Source organism: Nilaparvata lugens, chromosome 2, assembly GCF_014356525.2.
Source record: "Nilaparvata lugens isolate BPH chromosome 2, ASM1435652v1, whole genome shotgun sequence".
Classification (NCBI taxonomy): domain Eukaryota; kingdom Metazoa; phylum Arthropoda; class Insecta; order Hemiptera; family Delphacidae; genus Nilaparvata; species Nilaparvata lugens.
Window position 1 is genome coordinate 27,939,158 of NC_052505.1, and position 16,098 is coordinate 27,955,255.

At 42.4% G+C, this 16,098-nt stretch overlaps 1 protein-coding gene across 1 annotated transcript in view; it reads right to left on the reverse strand.

The window, feature by feature from the left end:
* The window catches only part of LOC111064264 (protein disabled), a 31,669-nt gene that overhangs the window by 2,753 nt on the left and 12,818 nt on the right, over positions 1 to 16,098 (reverse strand). Inside the window, exons 4-9 of the mRNA XM_039420044.1 lie at positions 12,269 to 12,412; positions 8,776 to 8,910; positions 8,164 to 8,338; positions 7,090 to 7,448; positions 5,988 to 5,992; positions 5 to 4,820 (exon numbers count right to left, since the gene is read on the reverse strand). Of these exons, the coding sequence (XP_039275978.1) occupies positions 5 to 4,820; positions 5,988 to 5,992; positions 7,090 to 7,448; positions 8,164 to 8,338; positions 8,776 to 8,910; positions 12,269 to 12,412 (5,634 nt within the window). The remainder of the gene's footprint in view (positions 1 to 4; positions 4,821 to 5,987; positions 5,993 to 7,089; positions 7,449 to 8,163; positions 8,339 to 8,775; positions 8,911 to 12,268; positions 12,413 to 16,098) is intronic.

A 16,098-nucleotide genomic window follows, 5' to 3' on the forward strand; every position in this document is an offset into this window, starting at 1 on the left:
ATACATCACCTCCAATTGATTTGTGATCGCAGATCGATCTCTGTGTGGTTGGGCTAAAGTGTAAGGGGGGGATAACATGAATGAACGTACCATTAACTAGTAGAGGCACTGCACTACTTGCTCTCCTCGTCGAAGAACCCCGTCGCCGTGTCGAAGTTGAACGCATTGAACGCTTCGGCCCACTTGAAGGGGTCATGCGCTCCCCCTCCTGCTCCCCTCTCCTCCCTGCCCCCCTGACCACCACCAACCCCTGCCCCCATCCGGGGCAAAGTGGTCGACGACAGGGGTCCCCCCCCGCCGCCGCAAAGAAGTCGTCATCATCGAACGGGTCACTGTTGCGTGCGAAGATGTTCACCGACTCAGACTTCCGCAAACTCGACGACGAGTCTGTACGGCGCAGACTCGAAACGCGCATTTTCAAATCTCCCGCCTGTCGCCGGCCACCGCCAAGATGGCGGACGGGCTGATGGAGGGGGGGCGCGTCGGAGGGCGACTCTCCCCCTCCCGACTTGAGGTGGTCACGACGTTGTTGTCTAGCATCTCCAGCCGGTGGAGAGTCCACGTCACCGAAACTACCACTGTGCTTCTCTTTCTCTAATCGTCTACTCTCTATAGCTAACGGTGACATCGTTTCACTGTCGTGCCTTCTAGACAAAATACCTTCACTCCTCGGATCGTTATCCAGTCTCCTGAGTTCACTATCTTTTCTCCTGGATTCACTATCTTGTCTCCTGGACATCATACTATCACTATCTTGTCTTCTACTCGTCATATTTTCATTATCTAGCCTCCTAGACATAGTACCTCCACTGTCCTGTCTCCTGGACATTGAACCTCCACTTTCTGGCCTTCTAGACATTGTACCTTCACTATCTTGCCTCCTACTCGACATATTTTCACTATCTTGTCTTCTAGACATCATATTTTCACTATCTTGCCTCCTACTCCCCATATTCTCACTATCTTGTCTCCTATTGCTCATATTTTCACTATCTTGTCTTCTACTAACCTTATTTTCACTATCCTGCAGCCTCCTATCACTATCCTGTCTGCCTTCATTGCTCCTCCGATCACTGTCATGTCTCCTCAACATATTCTCCCCATCATGGCGCCTGTCTCCCACATCCCCATTGTTCAAATTGCTGCTACGGCCTCGCCTACCTTTAGCACTTATCTCAGACATGAACCTCTCGCACCGATGCCGGTATTCGGGAATAAACACGTCATCATTACACCTGACGTCATCTTTACGTCCACTCTTATCACTGGCGTCACTCGAAACACTCCTGCCGCTGTAACGACGCGTTTCGGGCGGCGTGAAGTCATCTTCGAACGGCGACTGACGACTGTTCTTCGTTTTCGCCTCCAATTTTCCACCCGGGAATCCACTCTCACCACTGTTATCAAACTCCTTCTTCCCCAGATAATAGTCGGGAGACAGGTGAGGTTTACTACCGGTGCAAGGTGAATGTTTATTACTGGGGGGGAATTGTTCCGATACATCCGATCCCGGGCTCTTCGAATCACTAGGGGGAAACTGGAAGGTATGGGCTGAGAAATCGTCTTCGAAGGGGGAGGTTTGTCCCCGTTTTTTCCCACCTCGGTTACCTCTACCTTTCAAAGTGTTACCTCCACCACTTTTCCGAGGGTCTCTGTACCTGTACATCTCTTCCTCACTATCCTGAGGAGGGGGACCACCTTGCCTACCACCACTCCCTCCACTCCAGGGGGCTTGTTTCCGGGGGCGTGGGGAGTCTTCCTCCCCCTGTTCACTGTCTTCCCAAGGTGATTCGTGGGATCTGTCGCGGTAGTAGCCTTGATAATTTCGTCGAGGTTGTTCCCTGTATTCGCGACTACTCCTTCCGTAGCTGTCCTCGTATCTCCTGTGTCTTCTGTCGCGGTAGGGACGCCTGTAGCGTTGCTGTTCCTCCTCCTCCCAGGCTAGCGACTCTCGACTGCTGCGGCGGTCCGGTTCGCCCCCAGCCCACGGAGACAACCGTCGCTTGCGGCGGTCTTCCTCGAGAGACGAGCCTCTGTGTTTCGGCCGATACTCTTCGACACGTCGAGAATCATCCCAGCGTTCCTCGTCCTCCCAGGGCGAGGGATCCCTCGATGTCTTCCGTCGGGGAGACACCCGCCGGCGTCGGCCTCTCCGGCTGTACTGCGGAGGTGGAGGCATGTCATCGTAGAAAGACTCCCCTCCATCACTCCACCCATTCTCCCTCCACGTTCCTCCATCTTCTCCCCACCTCCAACCATCCTCACTCTCTTCCCCATCCTCCTCCCCTTCTCCTCCCCAATCGTCATCTGGCATCTTATAGGCCTTCCTCCCCTTTGTGTGTATCTCCCTACTCCTCTCATCTCTACTCCTCTCCACCCTGTCAGGCCTCTCCTTCCAAAATGTCTCCTTATTGATATCTTTACTATCAATCGACCAGGGCGAAACATTTCCTTCACTAGTCTTCTCGTTGTTATCAAACTTGGCCCAACCCTCAATCAGATTCGTAATCGCCAAACCTTTCCTTCCCCCGCCACTTTCATCCTCCTCATCCTCCTCCTCCGCATCTTCATCGTCTACTAGATCCTCTTTCAACCTTGGTACTACAGGTTCTCCCCTCTGACAAATCGGAGACTCCGGTTCCTTGTCAATGCTCTCACTGGATTCAGCCACAGTAGGCAACGACATCTCCATCTCTCCCATCACTTCCTCCGGCACATTATCGTCGTCATCCGCCTCCAATGCACTCATATCCTCCTCGATTATCGTTGTCTCCATTATCGATTGAGGCTCCTTCATTGTAGCAGTTGGTGACTCTGTGCTCTCACTATGTTGTCTACTTCTTCTCCCCTCCTCCTCCTCCTCATCATCTCCACCTTCTTTCATCTCAGAAACTTTCACCTCTTCTTCCTCCTCTTCCTGTATGAAATCATCTTCAAAGGTGATCTCCCTCAACGCCGCATACCGATCCTCCGAAACAGAGTTCGACACAACTGGTAACTGCACTGACACTTCATCGGTTTCAGGAAGATCATCGTCGATTTCTTCACCTTTTGCCAACGGAGCTGTGCCCACTCTAGGTTTCTCTACTTCTTCCACTCTATTATCTACTGCCTCGTTGCTATCCACCACCTCTTCAACCTGGTTGTCAACCTTCTCCTGTTCTAACAGCTCTCTAAACACAGCATACTTGTCGAACAAAGATTCTTCATTAGCACCTGATGCATTTGCCGCTGTATTATTCTCTTTACTAGTGGAGTCTGAATTGAAATGACTATCAAACTCCGCCTTGAAAGGAGCCGCATCTTCTTCTATACTCTCTCTCAACGCCGAGTACTGTTCACTTTTGAATATACTATTTCTCGCACTAGATTTGTCTTCACTTTTCGTCTCACTCTCATTCAAACTCTGCAGGCATTTGGTGAGCTCCTGCAGGGTCATTCTAGACAGTGATGTGGGTGACATACCCAGCGTCGAGGCGAGGTCACTGAACCCGGTCTTGGACAGCTGACTCAGCGTAATGTCCAGCGATGACGTCGACGATTGTTTGGCACTTTCTTTTGGGACAGCACTTGTATTCGAATCGAGTACTGATGGTGATCTAGATGTGGACGAGTCTTGTGGTTTAGGTGAGGTGCCAGTTTTCTTGAGAGGCGGCGGTAACAACGGAAAAGGTGTAAGGTAGTACTCTGGTTCCGTACCTCCCCCTGCTCCTTCTGTCTGATTGTGTTTTAGGGGTCGTTGGGGGCTGGATTCGGCCCCACCACTCCCCCCATACCTAGGTCTGCGAGCTGGCACCGGTATCGGCGGACTTTGAACATCATTACTATTCTGTTGATTACTATTACTACTACTCCCCAACGTCTCATAATTCTCGATATAATCATAATCTAACTGTAAAGGCCTGAATGGTTGTTTGAGTGGTGTCATGGCTCCCTGTCGTTTCGGGGGCAGTGGGGGTGGTTTTATTATAGGGGTGGGAGGGGTAGTTGTGTTTGGGGGACGAGGGGGAGGTTCCGGAGCCGAATTTGAGTCCAACAACCCTTGTGGAGGGGGCGAGGGGGAGATCACAGCACCATTCTTCAACGTCATACCACTGTCCAGGGGGGAACTTCTATCAAACGAACTATCCACTGTTGTTTGTCTCGACGATCTCGACCGTGATTTTTGTTTGGGACTAGGTAATTTCACTAAAGACGATGATGTCCTACCGTATTTGTTTCTAGTTCGAGGACTAGTTGACAATTGTTTTTCGGGTGGCAGACTAACTCTCAACGGTCCGCCGTGTATGGAACTATCACTCCCTTCGTCGAATCGCGGTGATTTTCTGTGTTTTGAAGAACTACCAACAACTTCGTCCAACGAGTTCAAATTGTTCTCGTTGTTGGGCGATCGTCCAAACGCCGTGAAATCGGCGAAACACGTATCAAACGGATCTTTACTAGTTTGCAGGTTGGGGAAAAACACTTTCGACATACTGCTCTCGTCAAACGGATCCGTTTTGTCGAACGGATCGTCGCCGAACGGATCCGTTACAACGGGAAAACTAGATTCAGAATCCGTTGTAACGGGAAAGATAGTGTCGTTTGATTTGTCACAGTCGAACGAGGCCTGAAAGAGCGGTGGAGTCTCCTTGGGCAGTTCACCGACGAGGTCTTTCAGAACTTTTTTGGGCGGATTTTTGAGCTCCTGGAAGAAATCCTTCTTGTCGATGTAGGGTTTGCTGCGCCCCGTGCCTAGGGGGTCCAGCTCGGTGAACACGTCGAATTGGTCTCTCGCAGAGGATAGATCACAGCTGGACAGAAGTTCCGATGCAAATTGCCTCATTGAAAATGCATATAATATTTCTAAACCTCTTGAGCATATAATTAATCTATGTTTTCAACAGGGCTACTTCCCTGACGAAATGAAACGGGCTATAGTCATTCCATTACATAAAGGAAAGGAGAAATCCAGTTTGAATAATTATCGTCCCATTTCCCTCTTATCTAGTATTAGTAAAATTATAGAAAAATGTGTAAAGTCGAGACTAATATCCTACTTAAATAAATATAAAATCTTAAATAGTTCGCAATTGGGTTTTCAAAGTGGCCTTAATACTTCTGATGCAATATTTAGAGTGAGTAGAGAAGTTATAAATCATTTAGATAGAGGAAAAAAGTGCTTGGGAATCTTTCTGGACTTCCAAAAGGCTTTCGACACAGTGGACCATGAACTCTTGCTAAATAAAATGGAAATTATCGGTTTTAGAGGCATAGTTTTGAAATTTTTTAGGTCGTACTTAAACTTAAGGTCACAAGCCGTAAAAATTGATGATACAATTAGCAACGATAGGAGAGTTGAAGCTGGGATTCCACAAGGAACAGTGCTTGGCCCAATTCTATTCCTAATTTATATTAATGATTTATTAAATATTGATCTAGACTGTGGCTCTCTCTACTCATTTGCGGATGACACTGTAGCTCTGTTTCATGGAAATTCATGGATGGAAACATTTGAGAAAGCAAATAGTGGTATAGCAAAGATAAAAAATTGGTGTGACCACAATAAATTATGTATAAATAAAGATAAAACTGTGGTTCTACCCTTTTACCTCACAATGGCTGGTAAGCCCTCTGAGGAGTACCAACTTAAAATTATTATTCATAAACCTGACTGTAACCAGTCTTATTGCCAGTGTGTTCCTCTCTTTGTTCATGATTCTGTAAAATACCTAGGCATCATGATAGATTCTCGACTAAGGTGGGAGCCACATATTTCTTATGTTTGTAATAGATTAAGGAAAACATTTTATAAGTTTGTTCAATTGAGAAATATTCTTCCATTGTACCAGTTGAGGATGGTATTCCTTGCCCTAATCTCTTCTGTAATTGAATACGGCATTGTTGGATGGGGAGGTTGTGGATCTTCCATCTTACAACCCCTTATTTTGCAGTATAAGAAAATTGTAAAAATATGTCTGAATAGACCAATTAGATATCCCACTAACCTAATCTATAAAGAATTCAAAGTTCTAAGCCCTGAGGATTTATATAAATTGAACTTATTAAAATATGTATTTGAACGACCATTAGATTTTCCAGTGACTCCTGAACATGGATATACAACTCGTGGTCAAGCCAGAGAGAAACTGTATGAGCCGAGATGTGTAACTGCATCTGCGGCTGGTCATGCAGCCTTTCAGGGTCCTCGTTTATTTAATGTTTTACCTTTCGATATTTCTAGAGAGTCCTCCTTATCGATTTTCTGTAGAAGGTTAAGACTGTATTTATCGGCTTCATAAATTGTTTCGTTTCGTTTTGTTTCATTGAAATATGTTTAACTTTATTCTGTAAACTAGGCTATATAAACTAAGCATTGTAATCAATTTGTTTCTTTTTGTGGAAGATGTGTATTTTTGTTTAGATTGCTTAATGGCATAAGATAATACTATTTATGTAAGTAGCTCTATATAGTACTTGAAGCAGCTGAATCGTTTTTCTTATATATTTTCTGTAATTCATAAGACGAACCACTCCTCGACGCAGGCCTAGCCTAATGAGGAGTGCACTTGATATTTTTTATGTTTTATGCTTTGTAAAATTGTACAATGAAGTGAATAAAAGTTATTATTATTATTATTATTATTATTAAATACTACCATTGTACCATAGAACTAAGCCACTACATCACTGCTGTTGCAAGTAGTAAAAAATGATGAAACAAAAAGACATCGACACTGTGTCAATTCCACATGTATTTTATGTAAAGGTTCCACGGCCACACAGGTCATACCATGGTTCTGTACTAAACATGCGTGATGAATTAACAAAATTTATGTACTGGTTGCACAAAAGCCCGTTAAATTTTAATCGTGATTAATTTCACGAGAACCAATCAGAGAAGCATTTCTCTTCGAAAAGCCTTCTCTGAATCTCGTGAAATTAATCATGATTATAATTTAACCAGCTTTTGTGCAACCGGGCCTTTGTGTTTTTATTTAATTGATATGAACAGTTTTACAACATCAATCTTTTGACTCTTTAGGATTAGTAAAAAATAGTAATTGCTAGTCACTCAATAGTAATTAGAATAGTAATTATAATGTGTACCTTAGTTGGGGTGGTAGCACCATCCACCTTATCCTCCCCGCCACCGCCCCCAGTCTGCTCATCATTGAAGAGACTCTGCTCCTGAGCGGCGACCGCCCCCGCCGGTGCAGCCACACTAGGCAGTCCGCCGCCTCCGCCCTTCTTGTGCGAGGCAGCCGCCCCCGACGACGAGGACCCGCCCTTGGGAGGCGGCGGCAGCAGCTTGGTGGCAGCGGGGGCAGCGGAGGCAGGAGGCGCGAACGAGTCGCCGAACGGATCGGACGGTGTGATGCGCTCCATCTGCGACAGCCCTTGCTGGATGCTGCTCAGCTCCAGCTCTAGGTCCAATAGGTCGGCGATTGCCGTCTCTTGTCCCGCTCCTGTTGTTAATCATATCAAATCTAATTATCTACTTGCCCTAATATCATGCAGTTTTCAAAAACAAAAACACCATTAAAATACTTAATTTAATCATAAATATGAATTAAATATATTTTTCACAACATAACCTTATAGGCGTTGCCAGCAAAACCAAAGGTTTGCGTGCTGCAACGAGCAACAATCTTAGAAATCACAAGAAACCAAACAGATCAATTATTCAATCGCAGAATAACCAATAGCAAAAGAGTAGAGTATATACTGATTCGGGACGCTATTAAATTAGAACACCAGGCTAAGATCCCTATTTTACCTGCATAAATTTAGCGAACAGAATAAGATCTGCAAAACCGTAGAAATCAATCTGAAAATTGTTTTCCGTCGATTAATCGATCAAATTGTACGGACTTGCATAATATAAAAATCTACGCATATAGCTGTATGAGAAAAAAACCGGATTTGACATTCAACTTTACACCTTACAAATTCAAATACAAATTTTATTTCACTGATAAACCTTCGAAACTATCTGAAATATCTGTATTTTATTTATAATGTGTATTTCATGTTAGTTGTTTGAAGAAAATGAGGATGATAATTTAAAGGATGGATTCTTAACTTTATACAAATCATCAATCATTTGATTGTTTTCCTCTTTCAAAATAATTTTGATGATAATTGCTTATTGTAAAAATGAATAATTGAATAAATAAATACCATCTTTGCTGGTGCTGGTTTTGGACGACGTTGCCACCCCCGAGTCTGAGCTTTTAGAACTGCTTGCCGCCCCCGCACTTCCACCACCACCACTACCCCCACCACCACTAGCCCAACTGCCCCCGTCTTCGAGTATTGTTCGCATCTTGCCAAACCCCGGCTCGTTCAACGATATCTGAAACAAACATTCACATCTTATAAGGGCTTTTATGAGGCTTTGTAAAAGTGAAGCAAGGATTTTGGAAAATTGCAATCAAATTCAAGATTTAAACGGAATCGAAATGAGATGAAAATGAAATTAAATCTTATGAATAAACTAAAGGTCGGAGAAAGATACGAGAAAAGGAAGGGAGGTAAAAGAAGAAGAGAGGAGAAGGTATGATTAGAAAAAGACAGAAAACATGTTAAGAAAAAGACAGGAGAAAAATACAAAAGAGGAAGAAGAAAAAGAAGACAGGAGAAAAAGAAGGAGAGGAAGATTAAAAATACAGAAGGAGAAAAAGAAGGAGAAGAAGGAGGAGGAGGAGGAGGAGGAGGAGGAGAAGAAGAAGAAGAAGAAGAAGAAGAAGAGAAGAAGAAGAAGAAAAGATTAAGTAGAAGTAGATGTGTTACCTTTGGAATGGGCTCAGGAACTATTCCCATGTTGTACTTGATCTGGTGCTGTTCTATGTGTTGCTTGGCCATCTCGATCTCTTTCTTCTTCAACTCAAACACAACTTGAAACAGATCTCGCATCGAAATTACCACCTAGAACATATAAAAATAATCAAAATTTAGCAAACACTAATGGTCATAACTATCTTAATGTTCTCAGTTAATTCAGATTGTCAACTATTTCCATTAAACTTACTACATAAATTACATCATAAAGTAGTACTATTCTTGTGTAACCGCCCTAGATGGGGGTAGATAATCTTTAAATAGTACAGGGCGAGTCATGGGACTTGCTTGATAAACAACAAATTTGCTTTCTATTAAACAAGTCAAGTCAATAATTTCTGACAACTATGGTTGAGGAAGACTTTAATGTTGAAGAAATCACTCTGCCTTGCAAATCATTTCTGACAGTTGATAACTGGCTTGCTGATAAGAGCGATTGTTCGCCTCCTTTCAATTTATCGAGACAACTTTAACATTATGTTGAGTGAATTAAACTAATTAGAATTTGGACAACAAAAATAACCTGTAACATTTCATTGCACATTCTAGAATCAAGAAAACTGCCTGTAAGATTTTTCTGACTGATTTGGAGTCGAATTTTTCACGAAGGTAGCGTGGACTTAACTCATTTTAATACTACAAATGAATAATCAGGGACTCTGTCAATTTGGGATAAAAACATGAGCTATAAAAATACAATACCACTCATCACATCCCTAAATTATTAATCCTTTACGGTTAGAATTTTCACTACACTATTTACTGATATCATTACTAAATTGGTACAAGTACACTTTAAATTAATCCAAGAACTCTTTATAAAATCACGCAAAACAAGCATTTTACAATTTTTTTACAATAAATTCAATACGTTCAATTTGGGCCCTCGAGACCCGAGACTACCTCTGGATTCAATTTGATTCCGGTCGCGGCATGATTGGAACTGACTTTTCCACGCAAATTATGTTCCACCTCCACCAACAAGACGACCTTTCACGTGAAGACAGAGCATAATTCCGTGGACTTTGCAATTATCATCATGGGAAAAGGAAATGCAAGTTTTAAATATTCCCAAATACTAGTGTATTTTTTATCAGTAAAGGAAATACAGTTCCATGAGAATACCTCAACCCTGTATGGAATTGGAGTCTTCCCGGATGCAAGTTAGCAAAACCTAAATGTGAGAAAATTATTTTTCAACTGAAAAACACAGACCCATTATTATATTTCGTTTAAATATTATCACCAGTATTGAAATGAAGATTTCAACTATTCAAATATTTTCTATATTGTTTTTCAGTTGAAAAATAATATCTATAGTGAATGAAATATCAAGTCGTTTTCATTTAATATTAAAATATTATTACTCCAATACGAATCAAGGAATGAATTAAATAGTACTTACTTATTAGATAGGCTGACATACATTGAAGATTGTGATAGAAATTAAAATATCATCCCCATAATAATTGTTTTGTCATATTGACTTGATAGAAATTAAAATATCATCCCCATAATAATGTTTTGACACATTAGCTATTTGAGCTAAGCCTGTTCCAGTATCCACCTTTACCTCAGCCTCCCTAAGCATCTTTTGCCTTTTGGTATGAAGTAAACACTTACCTGGCTAGCAGCCTTGTCAGTTTTGATGCCGAAGAATCTGTGACCCGTGTCGGGAGACCCGAAGATGTATCCGAAAGCCCGCGAGTCCGTCATGTCTTGTGCTATGAACGAGATCTTGTGCACAGGGTGATGGTACAGACAGTCCTGCACACAACAAATACATGAAAACACACAATTAATAACAATGTATCTTATAAATGATTGAATGAGTATACAGGACATACTGTTGAGTTGGTTTAGTATTAAATGTATATTGAAAATATAGGTTTGATGGTCCATCAGATTTGGTGAGTTCTACGTTATAATGGCAGAGGAAAAAGATAGGAGAACAGCGTTGCCAATTCTCTGTTGCCACTGCCTTCTATAGAGGATAGCTGATACCGGTATATTTGATTTGATATTAACTGTTCATTCTTGTTGAAAATAACCAATTATATTCGTCAAGAAAATATATTTTTCAATGATTCAATAATGTCCATGATTGAAATAAAATATTCTGTCAATTCCCTTGTTGAAAGACGTTCTGGCAACATTGCGGAGCTAGAAAATGATAGCACAATCAGCTTTGTCGAATGACAGATAACAATAGCAAAACCAATGTTATCAAATACTGCCATTATAACGTTGACATCACTATGGAAACTGGGCCTTACACTCTTTTGAATCTTAATTTTTTTATTTTGATGGTGTCATCATTTTTAGGACATTTTGTATAAATATTAACATGGCTGAATTATGAATACAATTTATGATAACCTGAATTCAAGCACCCAGAATTGTCATAAAATCGTGTGCTATTTCGTTACTTTTTGTGATGTTTTATAACTTCTGTTGACTGTTTTAATCTATTTAGTTTTTGTTGATTGAATTAATTATATGTTATATTTGAATATTCTTATATTGTATCAACTTTTTCGCTTGTACAGTATTTGTTCTTCAATTGTTATTTCTCTTTGTGAAATTAGTGTTGTACCGTTAGAAGTTGAACAAATAAATAAGCATAAAACAATAGGGAGGAAACAATTTCACTGTGTATTTCAATGGAGATTTCTGAATAATATAAATACAGTAACATTATTCTATTAATAATTGGAAAAATAATGGGAATAGAAATATATCAAAAAATTATTCCTATTCTGTTGATACAATCTTCATTATGAATGAGGTTTTGAAAATTCAATTGAACTTGAACTACTAAATTTTATATTTGAACTATTTACTATATTATTGCTGTTGGGCGTCTAAACGATAGCTTCTCTAGTTATGAGTGGATTATATTACACGATAGAATAAATATTACTGAACTACACAGTGAATAGATTAGAAAGCATCAAGAAAACGTAGCCCAAACTTTACCACGAAGAAAGTCACCACCTGAATAAAATCGATACCAGAAGATTCATCTATTCACATGGGGCAACTCCCTCAACTATCAATAGTCATGAAATTCTTCAAGAAAGAATTAGGTATATTGATCGCTACTATTCACATGGCATTCTATTGTGAGGATTCTATTGGCATTCTATGTGGCATTCTATTCTCTATCTATTCAAATACATTATTGGACGTTCTACTGGAGTGATATGTAATTTAGTGTTTCATGTAAAATATTATTACTCCAATACGAATCAAGGAATGAATTAAATAGTACTTACTTATTAGATAGGCTGACATACATTGAAGATTGTGATAGAAATTGAAATATCATCCCCATAATAATGTTTTGACACATTAGCTATTTGAGCTAAGCCTGTTCCAGTATCCACCTTTAACTCAGCCTCCCAAAGCATCTTTTGCCTTTTGGTATGAAGTAAACACTTACCTGGCTAGCAGCCTTGTCAGTTTTGATGCCGAAGAATCTGTGACCCGTGTCGGGAGACCCGAAGATGTATCCGAAAGCCCGCGAGTCCGTCATGTCTTGTGCTATGAACGAGATCTTGTGCACAGGGTGATGGTACAGACAGTCCTGCACACAACAAATACATGAAAACACACAATTAATAACAATGTATCTTATAAATGATTGAATGAGTATACAGGACATACTGTTGAGTTGGTTTATTATTAAATGTATATTGAAAATATAGGTTTGATGGTCCATCAGATTTGGTGAGTTCTACGTTATAATGGCAGAGGAAAAAGATAGGAGAACAGCGTTGCCAATTCTCTGTTGCCACTGCCTTCTATAGAGGATAGCTGATACCGGTATATTTGATTTGATATTAACTGTTCATTCTTGTTGAAAATAACCAATTATATTCGTCAAGAAAATATATTTTTCAATGATTCAATAATTTCCATGATTGAAATAAAATATTCTGTCAATTCCCTCGTTGAAAGACGTTCTGGCAACATTGCGGAGCTAGAAAATGATAGCACAATCAGCTTTGTCGAATGACAGATAACAATAGCAAAACCAATGTTAATCAAATACTGCCATTATAACGATGACATCACTATGGAAACTGGGCCTTACACTCTTTTGAATCTACATTTTTTTATTTTGATGGTCTCATCATTTTTAGGACATTTTTGTATAAATATTAACATGGCTGAATTATGAATACAATTTATGATAATAACCTGAATTCAAGCACCCAGAATTGTCATAAAATCGTGTGCTATTTCGTTACTTTTTGTGATGTTTTATAACTTCTGTTGACTGTTTTAATCTATTTAGTTTTTGTTGATTGAATTAATTATATGTTATATTTGAATATTCTTATATTGTATCAACTTTTTCGCTTGTACAGTATTGTTCTTCAATTGTTATTTCTCTTTGTGAAATTAGTGTTGTACCGTTAGAAGTTGAACAAATAAATAAGCATAAAACAATAGGGAGGAAACAATTTCACTGTGTATTTCAATGGAGATTTCTGAATAATATAAATACAGTAACACTATTCTATTAATAATTGGAAATATAATGGGAATAGAAATATATCAAAAAATTATTCCTATTCTGTTGATACAATCTTCATTATGAATGAGGTTTTGAAAATTCAATTGAACTTGAACTACTAAATTTTATATTTGAACTATTTACTATATTATTGCTGTTGGGCGTCTAAACGATAGCTTCTCTAGTTATGAGTGGATTATATTACACGATAGAATAAATATTACTGAACTACACAGTGAATAGATTAGAAAGCATCAAGAAAACGTAGCCCAAACTTTACCACGAAGAAAGACACCACCTGAATAAAATCGATACCAGAAGATTCATCTATTCACATGGGGCAACTCCCTCAACTATCAATAGTCATGAAATTCTTCTAGAAGTCTTCAAGAAAGAATTAGGTATATTGATCGCTACTATTCACATGACATTCTATTGTGAGGATTCTATTGGCATTCTATGTGGCATTCTATTCTCTATCTATTCAAATACATTATTGGACGTTCTACTGGAGTGATATGTAATTTAGTGTTTCATGTAAACTATTATTATTAAGGTGATTCAGTGTTTCATTAACTACTAATATTTCATTATTTGGACTTATAATTATTAATTTATACAATTCCAATTAAATTTGTTGAATCGTTTGAAAATTATTAGTACTACAGTTTACACAACGTATTCAGTTTAATCTATCTACTTGATTACAGATGAGTCAATCAGTTTATCTACAGTGACCCTTGACCAAATAGTCACGAATCAAAGGGATTTTTAACAGAACCAGGATATGTGATAGAATAGATAAATAAGTGAATGATATTTGATACAAAGAGAATGTCTTTAGCAATATTAAACATCACCTTGAGCAAATAATTCTCGAATATTCAATTGAAACTGTTTCATGTTGTAAAGTTACTCAACAAATCAGTGTTAGTATAGTATCAGTCATGAGGAGGAGGAGGAGGAGGAGGAGGAGGAGGAGGAGGAGGAGGAGGAGGAGGAGGAGGAGGAGGAGGAGGAGGAGGAGGAGGAGGAGGAGGAGGAGGAGGAGGAGGAGGAGGAGGAGGAGGAGGAGGAGGAGGAGGAGGAGGAGGAGGAGGAGGAGGAGGAGGAGGAGGAGGAGGAGGAGGAGGAGGAGGAGGAGGAGGAGGAGGAGGAGGAGGAGGAGGAGGAGGAGGAGGAGGAGGAGGAGGAGGAGGAGGAGGAGGAGGAGGAGGAGGAGGAGGAGGAGGAGGAGGAGGAGGAGGAGGAGGAGGAGGAGGAGGAGGAGGAGGAGGAGGAGGAGGAGGAGGAGGAGGAGGAGGAGGAGGAGGAGGAGGAGGAGGAGGAGGAGGAGGAGGAGGAGGAGGAGGAGGAGGAGGAGGAGGAGGAGGAGGAGGAGGAGGAGGAGGAGGAGGAGGAGGAGGAGGAGGAGGAGGAGGAGGAGGAGGAGGAGGAGGAGGAGGAGGAGGAGGAGGAGGAGGAGGAGGAGGAGGAGGAGGAGGAGGAGGAGGAGGAGGAGGAGGAGGAGGAGGAGGAGGAGGAGGAGGAGGAGGAGGAGGAGGAGGAGGAGGAGGAGGAGGAGGAGGAGGAGGAGGAGGAGGAGGAGGAGGAGGAGGAGGAGGAGGAGGAGGAGGAGGAGGAGGAGGAGGAGGAGGAGGAGGAGGAGGAGGAGGAGGAGGAGGAGGAGGAGGAGGAGGAGGAGGAGGAGGAGGAGGAGGAGGAGGAGGAGGAGGAGGAGGAGGAGGAGGAGGAGGAGGAGGAGGAGGAGGAGGAGGAGGAGGAGGAGGAGGAGGAGGAGGAGGAGGAGGAGGAGGAGGAGGAGGAGGAGGAGGAGGAGGAGGAGGAGGAGGAGGAGGAGGAGGAGGAGGAGGAGGAGGAGGAGGAGGAGGAGGAGGAGGAGGAGGAGGAGGAGGAGGAGGAGGAGGAGGAGGAGGAGGAGGAGGAGGAGGAGGAGGAGGAGGAGGAGGAGGAGGAGGAGGAGGAGGAGGAGGAGGAGGAGGAGGAGGAGGAGGAGGAGGAGGAGGAGGAGGAGGAGGAGGAGGAGGAGGAGGAGGAGGAGGAGGAGGAGGAGGAGGAGGAGGAGGAGGAGGAGGAGGAGGAGGAGGAGGAGGAGGAGGAGGAGGAGGAGGAGGAGGAGGAGGAGGAGGAGGAGGAGGAGGAGGAGGAGGAGGAGGAGGAGGAGGAGGAGGAGGAGGAGGAGGAGGAGGAGGAGGAGGAGGAGGAGGAGGAGGAGGAGGAGGAGGAGGAGGAGGAGGAGGAGGAGGAGGAGGAGGAGGAGGAGGAGGAGGAGGAGGAGGAGGAGGAGGAGGAGGAGGAGGAGGAGGAGGAGGAGGAGGAGGAGGAGGAGGAGGAGGAGGAGGAGGAGGAGGAGGAGGAGGAGGAGGAGGAGGAGGAGGAGGAGGAGGAGGAGGAGGAGGAGGAGGAGGAGGAGGAGGAGGAGGAGGAGGAGGAGGAGGAGGAGGAGGAGGAGGAGGAGGAGGAGGAGGAGGAGGAGGAGGAGGAGGAGGAGGAGGAGGAGGAGGAGGAGGAGGAGGAGGAGGAGGAGGAGGAGGAGGAGGAGGAGGAGGAGGAGGAGGAGGAGGAGGAGGAGGAGGAGGAGGAGGAGGAGGAGGAGGAGGAGGAGGAGGAGGAGGAGGAGGAGGAGAACCATAATAGAAAGAAGAAAAAGAAAAATATAGGAGGTAGATGTTTTAATCTATTTAGTTTTTGTTGATTGAATTAATTATATGTTATATTTGAATATTCTTATATTGTATCAACTTTTTCGC